Consider the following 25,301-nt stretch of genomic DNA (forward strand, 5'->3'; position numbering starts at 1 on the left):
CAGTTATTTCTGTGTTATTTCATAATTTCCCCCTGTATTCAGCACTGGTGAGGCCGCATCCCGAATACTGTGTTCAGTTCTGTGCCCCTCACTACAAGAGGGATATTGAGGTGCTGGAGCAGGTTGAGAGAAGGGCAATGAAGCTGGTGAAAGATCTAGAGCAAAAGTCTTACAAGGAATGGCTGAGGAAACTGGGATTGTTTAGCCTGGAGAAGAGAAGGCTTGGGGGGACCTTATCACTCTCTACAACTTCCTGAAAGGAGGATGAAGTGAGGAGGTGGCTGGTCTCTTCTTCCAAGTAGCATGTGGTAGGACAAGATGAAACAGCCTCAAGCTGCTCCAAGATTGGATATGAAGAAAAATTTCTGCACCAAAAGGGTGATCAAGCATTGAAACAGTCTTCTCAGGGAAGTGGTAGAATCACCGTCTCTGGAAGTGTTCAAAAAATGTGTAGATGAAGCCTCTAGTGACATGGTTTAGTGGTGAACTGGTGAACTTGGCAGTCCTCAGGTAATGGTTGGACTTGATGATTTTAAAAGTCTTTTCCAACCTAGTTGATTCTACAATTCTGTATAACACTAACGTAACTCAGGAGTATGAAAATTTCCCTGTTTTTTGTTGGCTGCCACTTTTAAATACCTATTGTGTTAACCAGTTACTGTGATGATAATTTTAAGTATCAAGACTCCATCGTTTTCTAAAAGATGATGTTTAATTCAAAATAAAAGCATATTCAGGGAAGTCTAATGGGCTGTGATTCTATTTTCCATAAAATATCAGAGTACAGTTTTACCCTTATGCTTCATTATCTGTCATTTCTAAGGAATTCTTCTGGCTTTTTAATCTAATTGAGGGACTGGAGCATCTTTCGTGTGAAGAAAGGCTGAGAGCACTGAAGAAGAAGAGCCTCGGGGGACTTTTACAAGTGTATACACTTACAAGCATATATATGATGTGGGAATGATTAACAAAGAGGGAGCCAGGCTCTCCTCAGTGATGCCCAGTGACAGCACCAGAGGCAATGGGCACAAATTAAAACACATGAAATTTCATCTGAACACAGGGAAGTAATTTTTTACTGTGAGGTAGTCAAAGACTGGTACACCCTGCCTAGAGATGCTGTGGAATCTCCATCCTTGGATATATTTAAAACCCAGCTACACAGTCGCAGGCCACCTGATGAGATATGCGGACTTGGACTGGATGATTTCCAACCTAAATTATTGTGATCTGTGCTTGCCACTAATAGTGACATAGCCATACCATGTAGAATTGCTTTTAGTTCTAGTTTAGTCACTGGTAGCTTATACAGCTTCAAAACCAGCTGCTGGTTCTTTGGCGCCTTTTGTTACTTGCATCTGTCTAATGTGTTTTACTCTAAGCTTACTTATAGCATGTAACTCTTCAGGTACTACACTTTGGATGAGACATAATTTGTGCTTACTTGAAGAAATTGTACTGCTGATTATGGCCCAAAGCTCTATTTGATGTGCTTGTGTAATTTTCATATCTTCGTGTATGCTACTTTTTCCTACAAAAATTGTCCCCCTAACTCCAATGAAATCTTACTGATATAGCTTGGTGCTAAATGGAGCAGATCCAAACATCATCCTGTTTTCCTGACTGCTACTGCTGAACCCAGGACATTATGTTATAAGCCTTTGTTTAAAATGTCTGTGTGCACTTTGAAAGACCTTTCAGTCTTTGTTGTAGGTGGGAAATTTTATTCCCAGATAGTACTCCCAAAAAGATATAAAAATAATTTTATTTTTATGGTATTTATATAGTTATATTTTATTTATTATTTTTCATAAATCTCATGAGCTGCCACCTCCATGAAAGTAGTGAAATACGAAAAGTATCACCAGGAAAAGGAGGCTGTGGAAGTCCCCAGGAATAACATTTATGTTTATTTCTGAGTGTTCCTTCAGTAACAAAATAGGATTTATACTGGCACAAAGTGCTTTAAATGTATATGTATGTATAATTAGAAAGCAGGGGAGCTGCTAAATGTTCATGATCTGGAGGGATAGTAGGAATGTATTTATTAAAATGTGTATGTGTATATATATATATATATATATTTCTCTGTATATTATACACAGATACATGATTTAACCAGCAACATTCCAAAGTACATCAAAGGGGAGGGATGGCCTAGAGACTGTTTATGTCAGGACAAGGGATATCTGAACTTAATTTCCTGAATTTCATGGATTTCCTGTAAAATAGTGTAGATTATTCATCCTGTTACCAGTTGTTATCTTTTTAACTGAAAGGTGCATCTGAACAACTGAGTGCAGAATGGGATTTGCTGCACTTTTTTGTACTTTGATTAAAATATATCTACATTAAAATTAAGCCAATGAATATGAAAGTTTAAACTTGGTTTATAAGTGCAATAGATTATGATAAATTAGTTTTAATCCTATTATTTGGTTATAGTGCAACAGAAGAAGTCATCATTTTAGAATATTAATTTTGGGTGGTATTATGCTGTGGAAATTAGTACAGATGACTAACATTTCTAGTATGACATGAAAACTACAAAAGTGAATATGGACAAGACAAAATCTCTTCTGGAATGAGGAATATAAAGAGAATGTTCTGTAGATAAATCAATAAAATATGATCATACTACAGGAGATAACATTTTCTGAATAAATTGCTAAGAATTAAAGATGATTAAATTTTTTTCCAGTGTTGTTCTGGATAGATTAGAGGAGATATATTTTGCTGTGTCTGTGCACGCCAATCGTGGGTTCAGAAGCTGCTACTAAAATGCTGACATGGTACCCTGAGCACATTGGGCCACCAAGTGAAAATTTGTGATGCTGGGATTAATTGCATCTGACAAGCTGTTTATGTCAACCTGTGTTAATGCATGAAGTAGTACAGAGTGAAAGAAGATCTCGGTTTTTAATGGTACTTTTCATTAGCACCCTCTTGTGCTGTGTGAGGGAGTGTGCTTTAGACCATAGATAGGTCACAGCAGGTTTCACAGGTATGCTTTGGGAAAAGAAAAAAAAAAAAAAGGTGATTGTTTTTTGTATAATATTTATTAAACTCTGTAGAATTACAAGGTCTGGCAAATGAATTGCATGACTAAAACTCTCAAGTGCTGATTGCCTGTGCTGCGTTGCGTGCTGTTAAAGCAGTTGTTTCTGAGCTGTAGCTTGCCTGGAGACTCAATTGTATGGTCTCATTCATGACTATTAATTTAATGACTAACAGTTTTGTCCTATTTTTAATTGCTTTTAGAGCACCAACACACAAATATATTTTTAATGAAATGGCTAATTTAGAGTATCTTCATTAAATTTAACCTCATTTACTCATAAATGCATTAGTTTTAATAGTAAACTCCTTGGGAAAGAATTGGAAAACTGAGTGAAGTAAAAATAAAGATTTTATACATTTATATCAGAGCTGCCTTGAGTATCATCTAGCTTGTGGAAAGAGTTGTTTCTTAGTGGTCTTTCACACTGATTCATGCGTATGTAAAAATGGCACCATTTGAGGCATGAAATTGTGTTTGCTTAGAATAGCACTCAGATTCTATTCTGCTTAAACTTCCCATGCTTTGTGTAGAATTTTACACTGTTAAGTCAGCTGTGGAATAGAAAGCTGATGAATGTTGCATCTCTTTCACCTTCAGTAAAAAACAGGATTCTGCCATCCAGTGGCTACCAGACCTTTAAGCAAGAAGGGATTTCACTGGTTTATCTGAAAAAGTTTTGGTCTGTGGAAGTCTTTACTGATGTTAATACACCCACAGGGCTTACAAACTAGGTAGTTTGTGCAAATGATAAATTAGAAAAACAAATCTTCTAATATGTTTGTCAAACTGTGGACTCCTGTGCTTATTGTTCCAAATTTGTCTGCTATCCATTTTTTTCCTTACTAATTTTTAAGGATAGCACTACACTGGTTTTGGATTGTGCATTTGTACTTATTGTTTGGAATAAAATAGAATTGTGGGGAAGGGTAACTTGTCACACTTTTTCAGCCAAATGAGGAGTTGAAGAAGCCTTAAGGTACTGTTTTTCTCTGGAATTACTTGTATCTTTTCTAATCCTTAGTATGTTCTGGCAGAGTCACCTTTCAAAGAATATAATGCATTGTTTGTGTATTGCGATTGTGAATGTTGTGTATTGATTGCTCAGTGCTTGCATTTTTCTTTTGAGTTACTTGAAAATAGTGTGTTGAATGAAAGTCTAGATTCTGGTCAGAATGCCATTAAAAAACAAACAAACAAACAACAAAAAAACACAAAGAAAAAAGCAAACCCCAGAAACCAAAAAAAGAGGCCAACAAAAAAAAAAAAAACAAAAAAAAGAAAGCCACACAAAAAAAAAAAACAAACAAAAATGACCAAAAAAAGAAAAAACCCTTCTAATTCTTAACCAGGCTTCTATGGTTTGTATTTTTATTAATTTTTATTCCACTCTTAATATTCCTGTTTATGTAGGCTTAGTATCTTTCCAGAAAACAAGCTTCCTCTGATAAGCTGTTATACAGCTGATGTTCTGGAATGTCTATTTATTTATTGCCACTTACCAAGTCAATCTATGGCATTACTACTTTCCAGCAGGAAGAGAGTAGGATATAATTTTTATTTATCTAAACATTTATTTATTTTTGTAAAAAATTGCATGTCCAGGGGCTATAGTATGCAATTTCTTCCAAACAGGGAGGTAAAACGATGTCTTACACTACCCTCTTTAAAAGAAGCTGGAATAATATATTCCTAGAGGCAGTAGTTTAAGAACTACCCCTCAGGAAGCTCTCGGGAGAACTGGCTACACAGGATTAGGAGAAGGCTGAGGTTCTGAATGACTTCTTTGCCTCAGTCTTCACTGGTAAAGTCTCTGACCAAACCACCCAAGTCTTGGAAGGCAGATGCAGGGACTGTGAGAATGAAGACCTTGCTCCCATGGTAGGAGAGGAACTGGTTTGAGACCATCTTAAAAATCTGAATGTGCACAAGTCCATGGGTCCTGATGAGATCCATCCATGGGTCCTGAAGGAGCTGGTAAATGAAGTTATGAAGCCACTGGCCATCATGTTTGAGAAATCATGGCAGTCAGGTGAAGTTCCTGACAACTGGAAAAAGGGAAATATAATCCCCATTTTCAAGAAGGGGAAAATGGATGACCCGGGGAATTACAGACCAGTCAGTCTCACCTCTGTGTCTCGCAAAATCTTGGAGCAGATTCTCCTGGAAGGCATGCTAAGGCACATGAAAATCAACAAGGTGCTTGGTGACAGCCAGCATGGCTTCACTAAGGGGAAGTCCTGCCTGACCAATTTGGTGGCCTTCTATGATGGGGCTACAGAACTGATGGACAGGGGTAGAGCAGTTGATGTCATCTACCTGGACTTGTGCAAAGCTTTCAACACTGTCCCACACGACGTCCTTGTCTCTAAATTGGAGAGACATCAATTTGATGGATGGACCACTCGGTGGATAAAGAACTGGCTGGATGGCTGCACGCAAAGAGTTGTGGTCAATGGCTCAATGTCCAGCTGGAGACCAGTAACGAGTGGTGTCCCTCAGGGATCGGTGTTGGGACCAGTCTTGTTTAACATCTTTGTCGGTGACATGGACAGTGGGATTGAGTGTGCCCTCAGCAAGTTTGCCGATGACACCAAGCTGTGTGGTTCGGTTGATACACTGGAGGGAAGGAATGCCATCCGGAGGGACCTTGATGTGCTTGTGAGGTGAGCTGATGCCAACCTCATGAAGTTAATCCATGCCAAGTGCAAGGTCCTACACCTGGGTCAGAGCAATCCCAGGCACAGCTACAGGTTGGGCAGAGAAGAGATTCAGAGCAGCCCTGCAGAGAAGGACTTGGGGTGCTGGTCGATGAGAAACTGAACATGAGCCAGCTGCAGTGTGCGCTTGCAGCCCAGAAAGCCAACCGTATCCTGGGCTTCATCAAAAGGAGCGTGACCAGCAGGTCGAAGGAGGTGATCCTGCCCCTCTACTCTGCTCTTGTGAGACCTCACCTGGAGTATTGTGTGCAGAGAAGGCTGCATGGAGACCTCATAGCAGCCTTCCAGTATCTGAAGGTGGCCTATAGGGATGCTGGAGAGGAACTCTTCCTTAGAGGCTGTAGTGATAGGACAAGGGGTAGCAGGTTAAAACTTAAACGGGGAAGTTTAGGTTGGATATAAGAAGGAAATTCTTTCCTGTTAGGGTGGTGAGGCACTGGAATAGGTTGCCCAGGGAGGTTGTGAATGCTCCATCCCTGGCACTGTTCAAGGCCAGGCTGGATAAGGCCTTGGGTGATATGATTTAGCGTAAGGTGTCCCTGCCCACAGCAGGGGGGTTGGAACTAGATAATCTTAAGGTCCTTTCCAACCCTAACGATTCTGTGATTCTATAAGAAAACACTTAAAGATTTCTTTAAGGGTATTAACAATCACACAACTGTAAAGAGACCTGTATACATAAAGCCATGCATGCTCACCTATGTGACTGTGAAAAATTCTTGTCGTTATTTTTTGAAGGTACTTAACACCACACTTCATTTAGATGGCTATGTTTCTGCTTTTGTTTAAAAAGTGCTTAACTAGCATATGAATTGTGCAGTGTAGTGTTTTGTTAGTTCAGTTCTGTAATCATTAGTTGTATTTGTGAGTTTCTTTCTATAGATCCTTTATTATAAATACTTTTAACAGTGTTTGTAGGTATGAACTTCACAATGTTTATAATAGCCTCTAAAACCAGTTGAATGGAATGTGAGGAAAAGGAAAATTACAACCATTTTCAAAGTTCTGTCAAGAAATCTCAAAATGAAGTAATAGGCAAATTGGAATCCTAAAATGACTAAGGAGGCCATAAAAATAACTGAGTGAACCCTGATAGCACTAATGTAGTCAGCAGGTCTCCAAGAAACCCATTAACACTTTTATAAGAGTGTCATTCATGAAGCTGAAATGAATTTTGAAGATAACACACTAAGTAAACATTATGTATACAAAACTTAGTGGAAAAAAATGAAAAAAAATAGAAAAAGAACTTTTTCCCTGCAGTCTTGCAAGCAGAATAAACTGTGAAAGAACATTAACATTGAAACTGTTGTAATCCTGAAATTCAGACACTTAAAAAACTTGAAGAAACTTGATGAAAAGTACTTGAAGTACTTAGAGTAGATATATTTTTTTTTCACTGAAGAAACTTAACTGTATAGAATAGGTATTTGAATATATTTGAGATATATTCAGTCCCATAAATACAGATGAAATTCATGATTTGAATTGAACTTGGTTTTTCAGTGTTGCACAAGACGTTTTCAACTGGAAGGCTTTGCTAAGGGAAAGGTACTGCTAAATTGAAAAGCACGTTTTCCAAGAAGAAAGACTGTGTTGCTTGCATAGCATTTCCATTGACTTTTATGTCAATGAGTTCTGGGTTTTAATAGTTAAAGTTCCCTAGTATAAAATTAGAGTTGACCAATCATTAGGTACATCATGCCTCTACATTTAAGAGTAGTGTCTTCATATATTTTGAAAATCATGTATTTACCTTAATTTGTAATTTGCATCTCAGCCTTTCACATGAGGCTACAGCAAAGGAGCTGCAGCAAAAGGATAGACCTAATGCTGTTTGTCACATAGTTAGAATAGTTGATTTCAGTAGCCAATAAAGCCCTCATTCTTAAGCTTGCATTACTTGAGATAGTCATGAATTGGGTACTGCTCAAATAATTTGGTTAGTATGGAAAAGAATTGGAAATAATATTACTAGCATTGGAGAGGCTATTACCATAGCAAATGACTGCAAATTACCTAAAGTGCCCAGAGTAATGGAAAGGGAGATCTTCAGAAGGTGCTTTCAGGACTGTTCTTTACAGTGAATTTGTACTTTCATGGTTTCCTACAATTAAAATAAAAATTATAATCATCACAATATCACTAAAGTACTTTCCATGATAACTAGTCGAAGCAGTGCAGGTCATTAAATCTGTAGAAAGGAAAGAATTTGTGTTCTGCAGTCTCTATTAAGTGTTTGTGAAAAGTAATTGAGCAAAAGTAAGTTTATTAGAAAATTAATTCTATATCTTAAACCTTTGTTCTTCAGTTGAAAAAGTCTTAGACTCTCCAGATGCTGAAATTGTAACTGTCTACAGAAATTCTTTCTAGGTGAAAATCTCATTTTTCATAAGTACAGAGAGGAGCTAAGTATTTTTATAATAGATTATTTGTGTTTTAAAGCATAAACAAGCATTAAACTATAATAAATATTAATTTCCTCTGTTAACTGTATAATTTATTTTTTTTAAACATTCTCAAGGATTATTTGGGACTACAGATACAAGCTTTATATTCCTTTTAGAGGCTGCAGTTTACTGTAAGTATTGCTGGGGGAAGTTCCACATGAACAATTGCAGGATGAAGATTTTTTCACAAGCAGAGGAGGTTGTTACTGAATTTGTGTGCGTTTGCATATTTAAACTTCATTGTGCAAAATTAATCATAAATACCTTTTTTAATTGTCTGTTTCTTCACCAGGTTCCTGCTATTTCTTCCATTAGAGTAGTTGTAGTTTGTCATCTTAGATTTAAAGATGTATATTCTTCTGAACTGATCATTGCTGATTTATTGACATTTAATTATTAACAGGTAGTTGTTTTACTGTATATTAGTTTTGATCACACTCTTGATTAAAAACAAGTGCTGAAATAGAATGTGGCTAAAGCTTTTGATTAACAGATGTTATCCTGCTATATTTTGTTTTCCTTACAGATTCAATATTTGAGGGTTTGGAAGCCTCAGAGTAAGAACTTTGGAATATTAAATATTTCAACAGGCATTCTTAGTTTTTTTACAGCATACTCTTTTTCTTATGATTGCTGTATGTATAGAGTCATACACATAGACATATATGTGAAATAAAAAAATGTGTGCTGTTTGTTTTAACAGATTGGACAACTTGCTTTTAAAGGCATGAAAAGACTAAACCGAATCCAATCTATAGTTTTTGAGACTGCCTACAACACGAATGAGAACATGCTAATCTGTGCCCCCACTGGAGCTGGGAAGACTAACATTGCCATGCTGACAATCCTTCATGAAATTCGCCAGCATGTTCAGCATGGCGTTATCAAAAAGGATGAGTTTAAGGTACGAGTTTAATGAACCAAATAACAGCTTTTTAACTTGTAAGGTAAAACCCATTTTATGTTATACATGAAATATTAAATCAGGAGCTTTTAAAGGGTATTGCACTTTTCCAAGTTAAAAAGGTTGGTTTTGATTTACTTCATTATTGCTAAAGCTATTCTTATTTGTGTTCTAAAAATCTTATTATGTGAGTAAAAGGCTATGAAAATGCATTTAGCTCTGATGCAGAACCAATTTTCGAAGTGATGAGGCTATATAAACAAAATCCATTGTCCTTTAAACATCTGCACACTTACCCAAGAAAGATAACTGCTTTTCATATCTCACTATTAAGATTTTTCACTGTAAGCGCCTGGCATCGTATTTCACCATAAATTGTGATTTGTAATGGTTGCCATGAAACAAACGACATTGTGAGGTTTGCTCATTTATCAAGCAAGTGTCCTTTTGGTGCAGATTGTGTATGTTGCTCCTATGAAGGCTTTGGCAGCAGAAATGACAAATTACTTCAGCAAGCGACTGGAACCACTAGGCATTACTGTGAAAGAGTTGACTGGTGATATGCAGCTGTCAAAAGGTGAAATTCTGCGAACACAGGTATGCTTAATATTTTCAAATACTGTTCTGCGTGTGTATATTCATACCTCTCCATAGGCTCACTTGTCTTTTCTTCAAACTCCTTGTTGAAGTACTGGTGAAGCAGCTGAAGTCTCCTTACTGAGTCTGTAGTTATTCTGGTTATGTTCCAAAATGTGACTTTCCATTTAAAATGACTAAAGCACCAATAATACATTTGAAATATCTTAAGCAATGGGCTCATCAAACTTTTTGGTTTCTCCCATTTGGACTTACGGTATCCCACTTCAAGGTATAACCTTCCTATAAAATCTCACCTGATTTCTAGCTTGTGAACCTTAGTGGGTTGTGCTTTATAAACCAAGTATGTATGTATGTGCAAGAACCTAACATTCATAATTTCAGATTTGGCATTCTATGATAATAACCATCTTAAAAAAGTTAAGGTCTGGTCTGCAAATGGTAAATTCTAAATAAATTTGAAATTCTGTAACATTGTTGCAAATATGTCAAATAATGCTTACTACCTTAAAAAAGAAAAAAAATAAAAGCTGTAGGTTCCTGTTAATGGATGATCTTACTTATGCTTTATAAGGACAAATAGGAAAGTATAAGACCTTGCTAGGCTCAACATTTGAAAGTTCATAGAAATAAATAAAATTTGCTTTTCTAACCTCATAAACAGTATTGCACAGATGGAGATTTTTGTTTTTTAGCAAAAACTTCCTGTCACATTTAATTCAGACAAATGCTGTTTCTGTCAGTGAAATATCATTTTTCCAGAATATTGAGATACTTTTATATCTGTTGTTATGTAGAGATTCTTCTAATTACCCTTCCTCCTCCTGCTTCGTCCAAGAGACATGCTAACACTTGGTTGCATTATTGATCTGAGCATTTATAAACGTAACTTGTAATAATTATTGATTCAGAAGAGTTACATTTTTTCAGTTTTAGCTTTTGGTATATTTTATATTTTTATAAGACTAGAGAAAACTAGACAAGAAAAGATGTCTATATGCAATTAATAATAAAGAGGACCACTGCAGTAATCTAGGATGATGATGTCCTGGACAGCAGTCTTATTTTGTTAGAAGACGTGTGCACACATATTGATGCATACAGTCACCATGCTATGGTAAGCAATAAATAACAAACCAGTACCAATGAGTAACAACAACATCACTGCCAAAACGGAAGTGAGAGCCAAAAAGCATGCTCTGAATCTAACTACAAAGTTATATGAACAGAATGAACTTAGAATGGAAAAATGCTATTTTCATTTGCTCTCCTAGCTTGCAATGTAATCCATAAAATCGCACCTCATCACTAAAACTGCTTACATCCAGTAAAGAAGAAGGGAAATAAAATTAAAAAAATAAAAAAAAAAAACCAAAACAACATTTCAGGCATTATCAAGAAATGTGCATGGAAAATAGTTTGCAAAGTTGACATTTTATTGCCATATTAGTGGGAAATTATTAATATATACAAAATGTTAATTTAGAGTAACATATTAATTTAAGTGTAGAAAAACTGTCTGCTTCATCGTGCTCTCCTATTTGAGTCCAAAATACCACTAGTAGCAGAATTTCTCATCTTCTTTTGAGGAAGTGGCTAAAGTAGATTTATGTAGCATAGAATCAAGAAGGAAATGGCAAAGGGACGACGTAGGTAAAAATAAATATTTTTCATAGCATTGAAATTTATTGGGTTTTTATCTGCAACTTCCTCATCTTTAAAGGATTTCTACAGTTGTGTATGTACCTCATAGGATAGAAACACTCGTGAAATGTGGTGTATTTGTTGTTCCTAAATTGGGGTGGGGGCATGGAGGTGGAAGAAAAATGATTTCCAGAAAAGGAAAAATTTGGAAACCATTATGTTATTTGTGACCCAAAATTTAGTTCCTAGATTTTCAAAGGAACTACAATTAAAGCATTGATAATAGCTTTGCTTCTTTGCTCTTCAAAACATCTGAAAGGCTAAAAACAAATTATATATCAAGGCAAAAAATTCTTGGACTGTCAAATACTCATTTTTGTTTCCTTTTGGTTATTGCAGCTAGTCAGTCTTCCTTCCTTTAGGATTAATGAGAATTTTAGGTGGTGCGGAAGAGAGGGAACACAAATCCAAGAGTAATTGCTGCTGCTGTTCTTACAGACTCTGAAGCCCAGCAGTGGGCTTTGTTTTATTGCTGCTTATCAAAGTGCACAGAAAATATGTACCTTTATTATAAACTGAGGAAAGGACACGTGCTGAATTTTGCCTATTGTTCTTTGCACGTACTATTTCCTATGAAGACTCGTAAGCTTTTTTTCATCAACTGTGCAATTAAACCACCTCATCCAAGCTGGGTTCTTTCATGGCTTTTTACCCTATATTAAATTGATTCTTGCTTCAAAGCTTTATTTTGCTTTCAGCCTTTCTAACATGTACATTTCTCAAACATGAATATTCTGATAGGTGTTGCTTCTTTAATTGTAGTTTCAGAGTTGCTTTGCCAATCATTACCCTGCTTTCTAGCCTTTACTAGTGTCACAGATGAAGTGGCTCTGTTTAAGTGTAAAGCAGTTTTCCCTATAAGGATTAACATTATAGAAGATGGCTACATGTACACAATTTCAATATATAGAGATTGTATGTATAGCATGGAGGATAAAAGGCAGTAGTAGGATCATCAACTGAAGTAGATGCAGGCATTTCAGGTTGGATTATTGTTTCAAAAGATCTTAGCTGATTCTTCTAGGAAACAGAAGGCCAGATATAAATCTTCCGTGACAGTAGTCTTTTGCCTCTTTTCTGAGCAGTTACATTTTCAGCACCTTCATTTTCATCCTCAGGTGAATCAAGTCAGTCATAATGAAAGATGTAAAAATGAGGTGATTGTAAGTAAACCATGTCACTCAAGGCTCTGTCCGCCCTGGCCTTGAACACCGCTGTGGATGGAGCATTCACAGCTTCCCTGGGCAACCCATTCCAGTGCCTCACCACCCTCACAGTAAAGAACTTCTTCCTTATATCCAATCTAAGCTTCACCTGTTTAAGTTTTAACCTGTTACCCATTGTCCTATCACTACAGTCCCTAATGAAGAGTCCATCCCCAGCATCCTTTTCTCATTCTCATTTCTCTGTTACTTATATTAATCAAGAAGGCATCCTTGTCTCCTGCTGCTCCATACTTATATGGTATTATACATAAGATGGTTTTACTTCATGTTATTGCCCGCTATACTTTGAAAATTCATTTACCGTACAATGGTTCCAACACGTACTTCAGAAGCCAAGCTCTTCAAAAAAGTTGTTTCTAATTTTATCAATAATGAAACTCCCTTAAAAATAAAAATACATGTTATATTGACTCTTCGGTTGATCTTCTAACTTGCTCCCTTCATCTTGTGCAGAGAAAGCTGTAACTACTACTTAAGCTGTGTCTTAAGATGCGAGATGCATGTTAAAAGTGTGAGACCCAATTTTCCTTCATGTCTTTGTGAAAAGGAGAAAGTGTAAGTACTTAACCTGTCACCTTAATGTTTCAGGCATAAGAGATCCAGGTTTCATTACCAAATTATTTGTACAAAAATAAATGCTTCACTTAACCTGTAAGCAGAAGAAAATAAACTTGTTACAAACAAGTTTGCCCAGCAAAATCTTGGAGCAGATTCTCCCGGAAGGCATGCTAAGGCACATGAAAATGACAGGGTGCTTGGTGACAGCCAGCATGGCTTCACTAAGGGGAAATCCTGCCTGACCAATTGGGTGGCCTTCTGTGATGGGGCTACAGAACTGATGGACAGGGGTAGGGTAGTTGACGTCATCTGCCTGGACTTCTGCAAAGCGTTCTATACTGTCCCACCCAACATCCTTGTCTCTGAATTGGAGAGACATCAGCTTGATAGGTGGACCACTCAGTGGATAAAGAACTGGCTGGATGGCTGCATGCAAAGAGTTGTTGTCAACGGCTCAATGTCCAGCTGGACCCAGTAATGAATGGTGTCCCTTAGGGGGCGGTGTTGGGACCAGTCTTGTTCAACATCTGTGTCGCTGACATGGACAGTGGGATTGAGTGCACCCTCAGCAAGTTTAACAATGACACCAAGCTGTGTGGTTCAATTGATACACTGGAGGGAAAGAATGCCATCCAGAGGGACCTTGACATGCTTGTGAGGTGGGCTGATGCCAACCTTATGAAGTTTAACCATGCCAAGTGCAAAGTCCTACACCTGGGTCGGAGCAATCCCAAGCACAGCTACAGGTTGGGCAGAGAAGAGATTCAGAAGAGCCGTGTGGAGAAGGACTCGGGGGTGTTGGTTGATGAGAAACTGAACATGATCCGGCTTCAGTGTGCACTCACAGCACAGAAAGCCAACCGTATCCTGGGCTGCATCAAAAGGAGCATGACCAGCAGGTCGAAGGAGGTGATCCCGCCCCTCTACTCTGCTCTCGTGAGACCTCACTTGGAGTACTGTGTACAGTTCTGGTGTCCTCAGCATAAAAAGGGCATGGAACTGTTGGAACAAGTCCAGAGAAGGGCCACGAGGATGATCAGGGGACTGGAGCACCTCCCGTATGAAGATAGGCTGAGGAAGTTGGGTCTGTTCAGCCTGGAGAAGAGAAGGCTGCATGGAGACCTCATAGCAGCCTTCCAGTATCTGAAGGGGGCGTAGAGGGATGCTGGGGAGGGACTCTTCATTAGGGACTGTAGAGACAGGACAAAGGGTAATGGGTTAAAACTTAAACAGGGGAAGTTTAGATTGGATATAAGAGGAAATTCTTTCCTGTTAGGGTGGTGAGGCACTGGAATGGGGTTGCCCAGGGAGGCTGTGAATGCTCCATCCCTGGCAGTGTTCAAAGCTAGGTGGGACAGAGCCTTGGGTAAGATGTTTTAGTGTGAGGTGTCCCTGCCCATTGCAGGGGGTTTGGAACTTGATGATCTTAAGTTCCTTTCCAACCCTAACTATTCTATGATTCTATAAATAACACTACCTGTTGTGCTGGTTCTTGTAAAGAGTTTATGTTGCGTTATTAAAGCTTTTTCATAGTCTAAATAATGATACATTAACTTTTCACTTTCTTTTCTCATTAAAAAACAGTCAGAGGAAGTTAATTTCCCTACAGTTGATAGGAAAAATATCAGCTCTATTCTCAGCATGTTTGTATACTGACATACTATTATCTAGGAAACTCTGATACTTAAATATCACATAACCCACAATGACATTAAGCATACTTAATAATTTGTTGTTTGGTAAGTTGGTTTTATGTTACTGTTTAGATGGATAATATTCAAAATAATAAATTGTCTATTTTGCTGGGTAGCATTTGATATAATGTGAAATGTTTTGTTAGAAGACAGTGGATTATTTGAGTTATTGTCTTGTGGACTTTTTTGAATGTGCATATTATAGCCACTCAGTCTTCACTTTATACAGTCTAGAAAATGATGTAACATCAAAATCAACTTGTGGGCTTTCAGATCAGTTATTTTTGACCTTGTGTTTCCAACAAATATACTGGTAATAGTTATCTTTTGGAAGTTTGAAGAATAAAACCAAGATCAGAGCAGTATAGATTTATAATCTAATCACCAAGTCCAAAGACACTGCCCTGCACTGGACATAATGAATTGTAAGCTGGATTGCCTTTAGGCAGATGTAGAAGTCCTTTCTGGCCCTAACAATTAGAAACTTCTAAAGGCAGTGGTCATCAAAGACTATATAGGAGATAATTTCTTCTTAATGCTTTATACATAAAATAACATGAAACAAAGATCCTTGGCATAATACAGTGAAAATTAATCAAAATTTCTTCAACCTATATAAACTTTTAAAATAAGTTTTCAAATCATCCTGTTAAAGAACTTATACCTCAGCAGTTTTGTATGAGATGTGTTACACTACAACCCTTGTCAACAGCTAGCCTCCTAATTCAAATAAATATATATAAGTGGGGCTGACATTTTAAAGTCAAAATAAATTTTCTGTCATGTTTTTTCTTTACTTTGTGCCCCAGAGCTGCAGATAAAAGCCCAATTTCATTTATTAGTGCTACGTATCTTGCTCTGCACTGAAGACTCTTAGATTGTCATGAGTCTTGCTCGCTATATATATATCTTGGTGTTAAGGCCAGATTATCAGTGATTTCTGTGTTGCTGAAATTACGTAGCAGTTGAAAACAAATCTGATCAGATTTTGAAAGCAGGCTAATTTCCCCAGCCTTATAAATCTCTATATCTCTTTGTTCCTTCTTCTCATATTCTTGGAGTTAAAAGGATTCAGAGAGCCAAAGAAGGAAATTTATTGTCTTTTAAATAAATATTATGGGGAAATGAATCAAACTATTATTGTGTGAATAGTCTTGATTCTGCCACTTCTGAACAATTGAATACTTATTTGGTATGTTTTTGTGGAATACAGTTTTAATTTTTTTTTAATAGAGGGAAGTAATTCCATTATTGTTGTTGTTCTTGATCAAGAAACTGATTATACAGAAAGCAAGGTTATTAATTTAAAATGTACTACAGGATTTTCTGTAGTTTTTACATAGAGCTAAAGTATTCCAAGGCCCACATGAAGAGATTTATACATTTACTGAACTGCAAGGCTGTGCCTGTCACTGTGGGTCTACCAGCCTTTACAGAAACAGACAATTCTAAACCTTTAAGGTTTCCTCAGGCCTCCAAATAAGTCTCTTTTTTTCTGTTCTGGATCTGATAAAAATCAATTGCATGTCTGATTAAAGAAAGGGGTATCGGAAGCAAACATTGTATCTGACCTTAGTCTGTTTTCAACTTAAAATGCTTTTAAACGCTTCTTCTTAACATGGATCAGAAGTGGGAAACCTAGAATGTCATTAACCTGTTGATTTTCTTTTAAACTGCCTTAATAAACTTTTGTAGTTTCACAATTCTGACAAATTCCCAGGTGCTCAAATAAGTCAAAGTGTAAATTTGTTTGCTGTAGTGTCCTTCATCCATATGCAGAGAAATACGCAGAGGCACGAAGTGAAAGATTAGACTTTTTATCCGTGCAGCTCAGTTTGAGGAAAAATAGATGATGGCTGGGGAGCTGGTGGTGCTAAGAAAGTCCTGCTAAACCTGTTTTGCATTGTCAGTTAGAAAATGGGCAACTAGCTGTCATATCTATTCTCTGCTTGTTAGCCTCTGTAAGTTAAACCACGTTGCTTTCAGAGTTGATTCTTAATGTTGCTCACAGTTTATGTAAAAACTATTTTAATATTTTGCTAAGAAACCATCTTTCAACGCTGTAGATTTTAGAAGTGATATTACTTTCATTTGCCCAGTAATGAGCACATTGAGCAGCTTAAAAATGTGAATGATTTCCAAGATCTCAATTAAGGAGAAAAGTACCCACAGCAATAAGTAAGCAGAGTGTCTTTTCATCACCTTATAAGCACCATGTGCTCATTTTTGGGATGTCTATGCCCAGCCACTGGCAGGTGCCAGCTCCAGCAGCCTCACCACAGGGTACGGCTGAGCTCTGCAGCCAAGATGGTGCTGACTCTAATGCACCTAGTTAAGAAGGGGCAAAACCACTGTGCAGGAGTTGAGAAAGGGTATTGAGGGCAAAAGTGTGAAAAGCAACCCTTCAGACACCAGGGTCAGAGCAGAAGGAGGGGAGAAGGTACTCCAGGCACCAGAGCAGAGATTCCCCAGCAGACTATGGAAGAGGTCATGGTGGAGCCATGCATTCCCACTGCAGCCCTGGGAGGTACCCACACCACAGCAAGTGGATGGAGCCCCAGAGAAAACTGTAGTCCGTGGAGAGCTCATGCAGGAGGATGCTCATGGATGGGCCCGTGTTGGTGCAGTTTGTGAAGAACTATTTGTAAGAGGCACCCCACATTGGAAGGGGGAGAAGGTGTGAGGAAGGAACAGCAGAGATGTAGGGTTATGGACTGATTGCAACCTGCATCCCCAGGAGGGAAAGAAACTGGGAACACAGCAGCGAAGTTGAGCCTGGGAGGAAGGAGGACTAGGAGGAAGGGGTATTTAGGTTTTGTCTTTGTTTCCTCACCATTGTACTGTATTTTTAATTTGCAATAAACCAAATTATTTTAGAATCATAGAATAGTTAGGGTTGGAAAGGACCATAAGATCATCTAGTTCCAACCCCCCTGCCACGGGCAGGGACACCTCACACTAAACCATCTTACCCAAGGCTTCGTCCAACCTGGCCTTGAACACTGCCAGGGATGGAGCATTCACAGCCTCCCTGGGCAACCCATTCCACTGCCTCACCACCCTAACAGGAAAGAATTTCCTCCTTATATCCAATCTAAACTTCCCCTGTTTAAGTTTTAACCTGTTACCCCTTGTACTGTCACTACAGTCCCTAATGAAAAGTCCCTCCCCAGCATTCCTATAAGGCCCCCTTCAGATACTGGAATGTCTCCATGCAGCCTTCTCTTCTCCAGGCTGAATAGCCCCACCTTTCTCAGCCTATCTTCATACGGGAGGTGCTCCAGTCCCCTGATCATCCTCATGGCTCTGCTCTGGACTTGTTCCAACAGTTCCATGTCCTTTTTATGTTGAGGACACCAGAACTGCACGCAATACTCCAGGTGAAGTCTCAATTTTGATTTTCCCCAAATCAAGTCTGTTTGTGACAGTAATTGGTAGATGACTTCCCAGTGCTTATCACGACCTATGGGCTTTTCTGTCTTATTTTCTTTCCCTGTCCAGTTGAGGAACCCACTAAGGTCAATGCATCACAGCTAGTATTAGTTCTGGACTTTTCTAAAATAAAGTTATTGCTTTCCTTGAAATGCTACTTTTGGTATTTCAAATCCAAGCAAAATGCTTTATTAGCTTATCACAAATTTTATTAGCTGGTTATTCTTTTTAACTTCAGTTAGCTATTTATAATGGAAATAAAAGTAGTTTAGAATAAAAGGGCAATTTTTATTGAAAACCATGAGTAATACAACAGTACTGATAGTGGTTTTGAAAACACCAGTGTTGTAAATGAAAAGAGAATTTCTGTAAGCTGCATTTGCATTGGCAAATACATTTGTCTGATTACTGAACAAAATGCTTTTCTTGAGGAGAGGAAATAGCCTGAAGGACTGAACGTTTTTTGACATCTCGAAGATTAGCTGATTAATTGTACTTGTGATGGCAAGGCAGAAGTGAGAAGGGAAACAAAGACCACAGAAACATCAGAGCTGAATAGGGCAAGTAGTTCTGAGAACAGCAAATGGCATTGGGACCTTTGAGTAATACGGATGATCAGTCTGATAGATTCTGGCAGCTGATAGACCCTGATATTAAGTCATGAAGGCTTTATTCTCTATTGGAATCTGATAGTAATAAAGTGGAATAATGCTTTTTTTCTTAAGTTCTTATCTGCAATATAAAACTAATCAAGTCTGAAACTATTTGAAGCAAAAGAAGGCTATAAACTTGAGGTGCCTTCTGTTTCATTCTACAGCTTTCTTTTTTTTCATACACTGTTTCTCATTTCCTGTGCTTTAATAAGATACAGAGATGCTTCTAGGTAAAAGCAAGTAGTGAACTTGATTCCTGGTACTTTTCCTATGGAAATGGAAAGATATAAATTTTGTTAATTTTTAGTCCATTATGTTCTATGATACTCTAATATGTACTTTGAATGGCTAGTTCTTCAATAAAAAGGACTCTGTGTAAAAGAAAAATCTTGTAAGCAGGATTTAGTGGTATGTGTTTATTTTTTTTTACTACCATTTTTCTTGGCATCTTTACTGTCTATTTCATAGGCTTTGGTAGGAATGCTCTTCCAAGGAGCAGTTATAAACAAACACTCTTAAACATTACTGGTATGAAATTTAATTAAATTGTGTGCTAAAAAGACCTCCTAGTCTGAAATTGTAGGCTTTGCAACATGCCCTTAATTGCAAGTAGCTTGGCCTTTTGGTCACATATATAATGCTAAAATGTATGAAATTACATTACTTTATGAAATTAAAACATGGAAAACTATTGCATTTCTGGTTCATCCCAAAACTTTATTTTGCACAAAAAGATTTCTATTTCTAAACTGTCTGTTGGTAAAGTAGCCTTCAAAATTTCTTGATTACTAAGGAATATATCAAACAGAATCTATAGGAACTTTATTTCTCAGTATCCTCTATTGAATACAGCGATGTCATCTAACCATGCATGTCACCATACTCATACAAAAATGGGTGACCAAGAATTATGATTTTTTTTTTTTAATTCGGAATATTAACAGCTCTTCTCCCTCAATAACAATTCTCAGACTATTGTTTTGTACTGCATTTGAAATCATACATAGAACATATTTTTTTTCCATTTGACAATAACAATTGTCAATTGTTATCCCATTCATATTCTCATATCATTTTGTGAAAACTATGTGAAGTGCTTACACTGAAAAATTACATAGAATGTGCAATCTAAAGTGCCTTTGAAACAAGATAATGCTATTTTATTTTCCCATCTCTTGGTGCTTCATCACTGTCTAATCTCTTTCTCCTCCTCTGGTATTTTTGTCCGTCACTGTGATTGTATACTCTGATGTCAGTCTTCTGTAATTGACCCTTGCCTCCAATTCCATGCCATTGATGTTTTATGTGCAGCTGTTGAAAACTCTTGTATTACTGCTGACTTTAGATACCAGTCTGTTTCCAGGAGCAGAGTAGTTCTTTGCTCTAGAAACTTTGGATGCATTAGATGCAATAAAAATCTACAAATCTTTTTTGATATGAGGAGATAAACTGTCATAAAGTGGCAATCAGAAGTGATCCAGAGATTATGAAGCTCATAGATACAGAAAAGACCTCCACAAGTTGTTTGTTTCAAATAAATGCTGAGCCTGCTTAATATTCCCTCTTTTGCTATTCCTAGAATGAAAAGTAGTGCTGAATTCTGCACACACCTGTGGCTTCAGGAGCAGAATATCCTCTTTTGATCAGCATTTGGACTGGGAGATATAATTTTTCAAGAGGACATCAAAATCTAATACAAAAAAGAAAGAAGAGGGGTCATGTCTCTTGAGAAAACTCAGTATTTCTCAGTAGTGCAACCTCGCTGGAAGAAAATGTCCTATTTTATGATTTTTCAAAGTTATGCACAATTAAGAGTCTCTCTTCCCTTAAATGAGGTAAAAACATTGCCATTCAAATGGGAGAGATATATGAAAATGTTCAGAACATAAATGTTTGCTGAAGTTTATCACTGAGTCAAGAAAGATCAGAATCTTTTTGTACAGTGGATTTCTGTATCTCAGAGTTATCTCCATTTCACACTGTCATCTCATATGAATTTACTTTGTTTCAAAAGTCTTCACAGTTGGAAAAATAAAATCTTGCTCCCATTGTCCAGGGCATGTTGTGTTTAAAAAAAAAAAAAAGAAAGAAACCCAACAAAAAACCCCACACAAACAAAACCCACTATTCAGAGTTTTTTGAGGCAGTGAGGCTTGATAGGACTCCACAGACTTCACACATATCTTTTTCTGTCTTACTTCTTAAACTTTTTTTCTGTAAATGTTAAGTGTATTTCTTAATTAGTGTTTAGTTCTGAAAACAAGACTATTAAAATCAGAAGGGATGTGTCTTTTTATGCATGCAAATGCCTACTCTATTGGATTTAAAGATAGGAAGCACTGTTTTTTAAGGGTTTGATCTTGTCAGTCTCTTCACCAGTAAGTACACTCCCAGTTGATAGCAGTCTGGTGACCAGTAGCACCCAGGTCTTCAGCTGGGCTGAATTCAGTCTCCTCAGCTTTTTGAAAGGAAAAAGTGGAACCCCAAAAACATTTTCATGGATGAGCAGAAGGAAAAAAAGCTAGTTATTTTTCCAAGATTATCCTCTTCAGAGATTCAAAGTAGGAAATAACAAAAGGTAAATGAAGACACAATCTGGATTAAGTGAAGCTGCATTGACTAGTATCTGAAACAGATAAAAAAATTTGGAGCCCTCTCCCTCCCAGTTTGGGTGCACTTTGGTAATTTCACCATGCCCATCCAGCTCACATCCGGAACAAGTTTTCTGTTTGTTGGACTGTAGTGAAATTTCTTGACCTCTTAAAGGCAAGAAAGGAGTATTTCCATGGGTGTCTTTTTTATGAAGTATATGGTTTTCCCACTGTTTTCTTCCTTTCTCACACCAACTTAGGGAAATAGTAAAGATGGTGAAAAAAAAAATTTACGTTAAACAGCAGAGATGCAACCTCGGACTTTCCATGTTAATTCTTTCACTGAGTCCTTTAACCCTCAGAAGTAGGGCAGTAAGTTCTGTGACTTCACATGTGGTACTCCTGGTTGCCTCTGATGATGAAAATGATTAAGAAACAAATCAATTTTGCTTGTGGCTAACTTTTCAGGGGGTTTAGTTAATAAGCTTGTTGCTTAGTTGTTTTTTGTTGCTGGGACAACTACATTGCTTTCTCAGGTTTATGTTATTGATCTGTGCCTTCAGCAGTGTGCAGCTTTTTTTTTTTCTTGTTTTTCTTTTTTTGGCATAAGTCTTCCATTATCGTAGTGGGATTGTTGGAAGCCCTTCTGATTTACTGCTTTCATTAATATATGTGTCTATGACAGCTAAGATTTTGCCAGGGGGGAAAGTACTGATACATCATGAAGAAGTAGCAGTTTGAATAAAAAGTAGTAGTCCTTTATAAGGAACTGGAGGTGCTGCTGCCTGTGACCTAAATTAATTTCTTCATTTATGCCAGAATCCATCTTGATTTTAGTAAAGTCCACTTCCATGCTTCACAAATTAGAAATCATTACTCTAAGACATTAATTTATGTTTTATTTGAAATAATCTATATTTCAAATAGATATAGTGGATTATTATACTACATGCCTGCTTGCTTGTTGCTCTTGCATAATGTGTAGAATTTTAGTACAGCCTTTGAGTAACCTACTTTGTGTTCACTAATCAAATGCCACATACCCTGATAAAGCATGTAATTGACTGGCATTCTTTGGTATGACTCACTTGGCTAAAATCTCTATTTAGATTGGGTTGGAAGGTGGGAGGTAATTTTTGGTTTAGCAGTAAAATTTAGTTGAAACAATGCCAGATAAAATTGCAGTAATTTTGAACAACAGGAAAAAAAATGTTCTATGTGTTCTGCAGTTAAAGGCTTTTTTTGTAATTCCATTCTTGATTATGTGTTCCTTTTTATTGGAAGTAATTACATTAATGCCTGAATTAGCTCCATTTCCTACAAGTTTTTCTGAATTCTTTAAAAAAACAAAGTTTTAAGTGCCTTTTTTTTTTTCTGATTGCCTTTTTTTGTCTTGGATAAATTCATGTATAACTTATTGGTATTGCACTTCAGCATGCAAATCAAAAGATACAAATACTCAGTTTGGTTGATGAGCCCTTGCTACAGGTATATAGTCTTTTGTTGTTGTTGTTGTTTTGTTTTACCTCCAGGGCACACAATTTTTCATTTACTTTAAGGTTTATGAGAATAAATTCAGTTTTAATATATCTACTGGATGCACTCCCATTAATCACTGTCTCTGAAGAAGTTTGATGTCATAATTGTACTGGTTTTGGCTGGGATAGTGTTAATTTTCTTCGTAGTAGCTGGTATGGGGCTATGTTATGGAATTGTGGGAAACAGTGTTGGTAAGACTGGTTTAGTTTTAGTTGTTTGAGGATTTTTAATTATTGCTGAGCAGTGCTTACACAGGGTCAAGGCCTTTTCTGCTTCTCGCTCCACCCCACCAGCTGGGGGTGCACATAAAGTTGTGAGGGGACACAGCCAGGACAGCTGACCCACAGTTGACCAAAGGGACATCCCATACTATATGGTCTTATGTTCAGCATATAAAGCTGTGAAAAGAAACAAGGGTGGAATGTTTGGAGTGATGGTGTTTGTTTTCCCAAGTAACTGCTATGCCTGATGGAGCCCAGCTTTCCTGGAGGTGGCTGAACACCTGCCCTCCGTGTTTTGTTTTGCTTGTGCATGTGGCTTTCACTTTACCTGTTAAACTTTGTCTCAACCCACAAATTTTCTTACTTTCAAGTGAGTGGTGCTTTGTGGGGCTTAGTTGGCAGCTGAGGTTAAACCATCATGCAGTGGAACTTTAAAAGTACAAATAAGTATAAATAAAAGAAAAATAATTGTGGTTTGGATATACCATTCATCCAGACTGCAATTGAATATGTTGAGAGGAATGCTGTTGCTCTTTGATTGTGTGGCCAAGACCAACAGTGTCACCTGCAGGTGAATCAAGTAGTTTCTTAATTTTTCAAGTGGAAATTTCAGACACGCAAGTTACTCATAGAAAAAGAGATCCGATTTAATAACTTTCCTGTGAATATATAAAAATCAACTTTGCTGCTTATTCTTGTTAGGAAATTAACTGCAAATATGTCTTTCAAAATATTTTTAATAAGTGCATGCTAAAAAAATTGAAATAATTCTTTAATGTGTACAAAAAGATTTTTATAGGAATATTCTGCCACTTATTATTTGAAATCAAATTATTCTGAAAATGTGTGTCATTTATGACATTAAATTCTTTTACTGTGTTTTTTTAAATAGAGATAAAAATCAGTTGTTTATCCATGCAAATATCATCTCAATCCATTGTGGTAGAATATTGCAGAAGAAATATGAAGTCAGATGTCAAAAGATTTGCATTTGGGTTAAAAAACTCAAATCAATAAACATTTTTAAAATATATGTGAAATATTGCTCTTAGATTATTGTATCTGCCACTTTGATACACAGATATTAAAGATGCCAACGTTTTCTGAAAGTAGAATGACATGATTTATGTGAAGAGAGAGGACTGCTGTTCTTCAGCCATTTTTTGAGACTACAGCATCTTCCTTTCTCTGGTGCCAGGTTTGTAATTAATTTAAAAAAAAAAAAACACACCAAAACCCCACTTATTTCTTCAACTTCATGTGACTGAAACTGGCTGAATCAAATTCTGTCTTGACCTTTACATGAAGGATTTTTAGTTGTACTATTACAGTGATGGGAGCATCCAGTGTCTGCTGAGTTGCAAAGTACTTGTAACATTTTAAGCCACGTTGTGAATACTAGTGACATTGTCAGAGAGGCTTCTGTGTAATACATGTGCATGATTGTGGGAAGAAGTAAGCCTGGTTGAGATGCTAAGTTGCTCTCCCACTTTTGCTATAGAGTGGTGAAACTCCAATTGGGAAGCTGCCTTTGAGCTTTCTATTCCTTTTAGGTCACTTAGGTAGGAGATTTATATGTATCAGTCTTGCGGATTCTGAGCGTAGAAAGATTTAAATAGCTTTGTGTGTGCTATCGTGTTGGCTAGTAAGCTGTAGTAGAGACCTCAGTGGTAAGGGTTACCTTACATAATATTCAGTAGTAAATTAAGCCTATTTTTTGGGTCTTCACAGTCACTAGTTTTGGTTTGTGCTGGGTTTAGAGTGCTTTTGCCATTTCAGAAAATACTTTAGACAGTGATGTTGAAAACCAAATGTTACTTCATGTCAAGGCATAGTGCTAAGCACAAGACTGCTGCTCTGTACACTTGATCTTGCTTTACTGTGTTTCAGACAGTGCATCTTATTTAACTGTATACTTGCCAAGTTGTATTCACTGTTACATCCATGAAAACAG

General features: G+C 37.1%; 1 protein-coding gene across 4 annotated transcripts in view; it reads left to right on the forward strand.

Annotated features, from left to right (window-relative positions):
* Positions 1 to 25,301, forward strand: part of ASCC3 (activating signal cointegrator 1 complex subunit 3) — a 270,580-nt gene that overhangs the window by 59,091 nt on the left and 186,188 nt on the right. For all 4 annotated transcript variants that reach the window (XM_061460216.1, XM_061460218.1, XM_061460217.1 and 1 more), the window contains exons 9-10: positions 8,932 to 9,132; positions 9,589 to 9,729. In XM_061460216.1, coding sequence (XP_061316200.1) covers positions 8,932 to 9,132; positions 9,589 to 9,729 — 342 coding nt within the window. The remainder of the gene's footprint in view (positions 1 to 8,931; positions 9,133 to 9,588; positions 9,730 to 25,301) is intronic.

This window comes from Pezoporus flaviventris, unplaced genomic scaffold, assembly GCF_033815535.1.
Source record: "Pezoporus flaviventris isolate CSIRO_AGI_PZ_B2104156 unplaced genomic scaffold, CSIRO_AGI_Pfla_v1 ptg000031l, whole genome shotgun sequence".
In the NCBI taxonomy this organism is placed as follows: domain Eukaryota; kingdom Metazoa; phylum Chordata; class Aves; order Psittaciformes; family Psittacidae; genus Pezoporus; species Pezoporus flaviventris.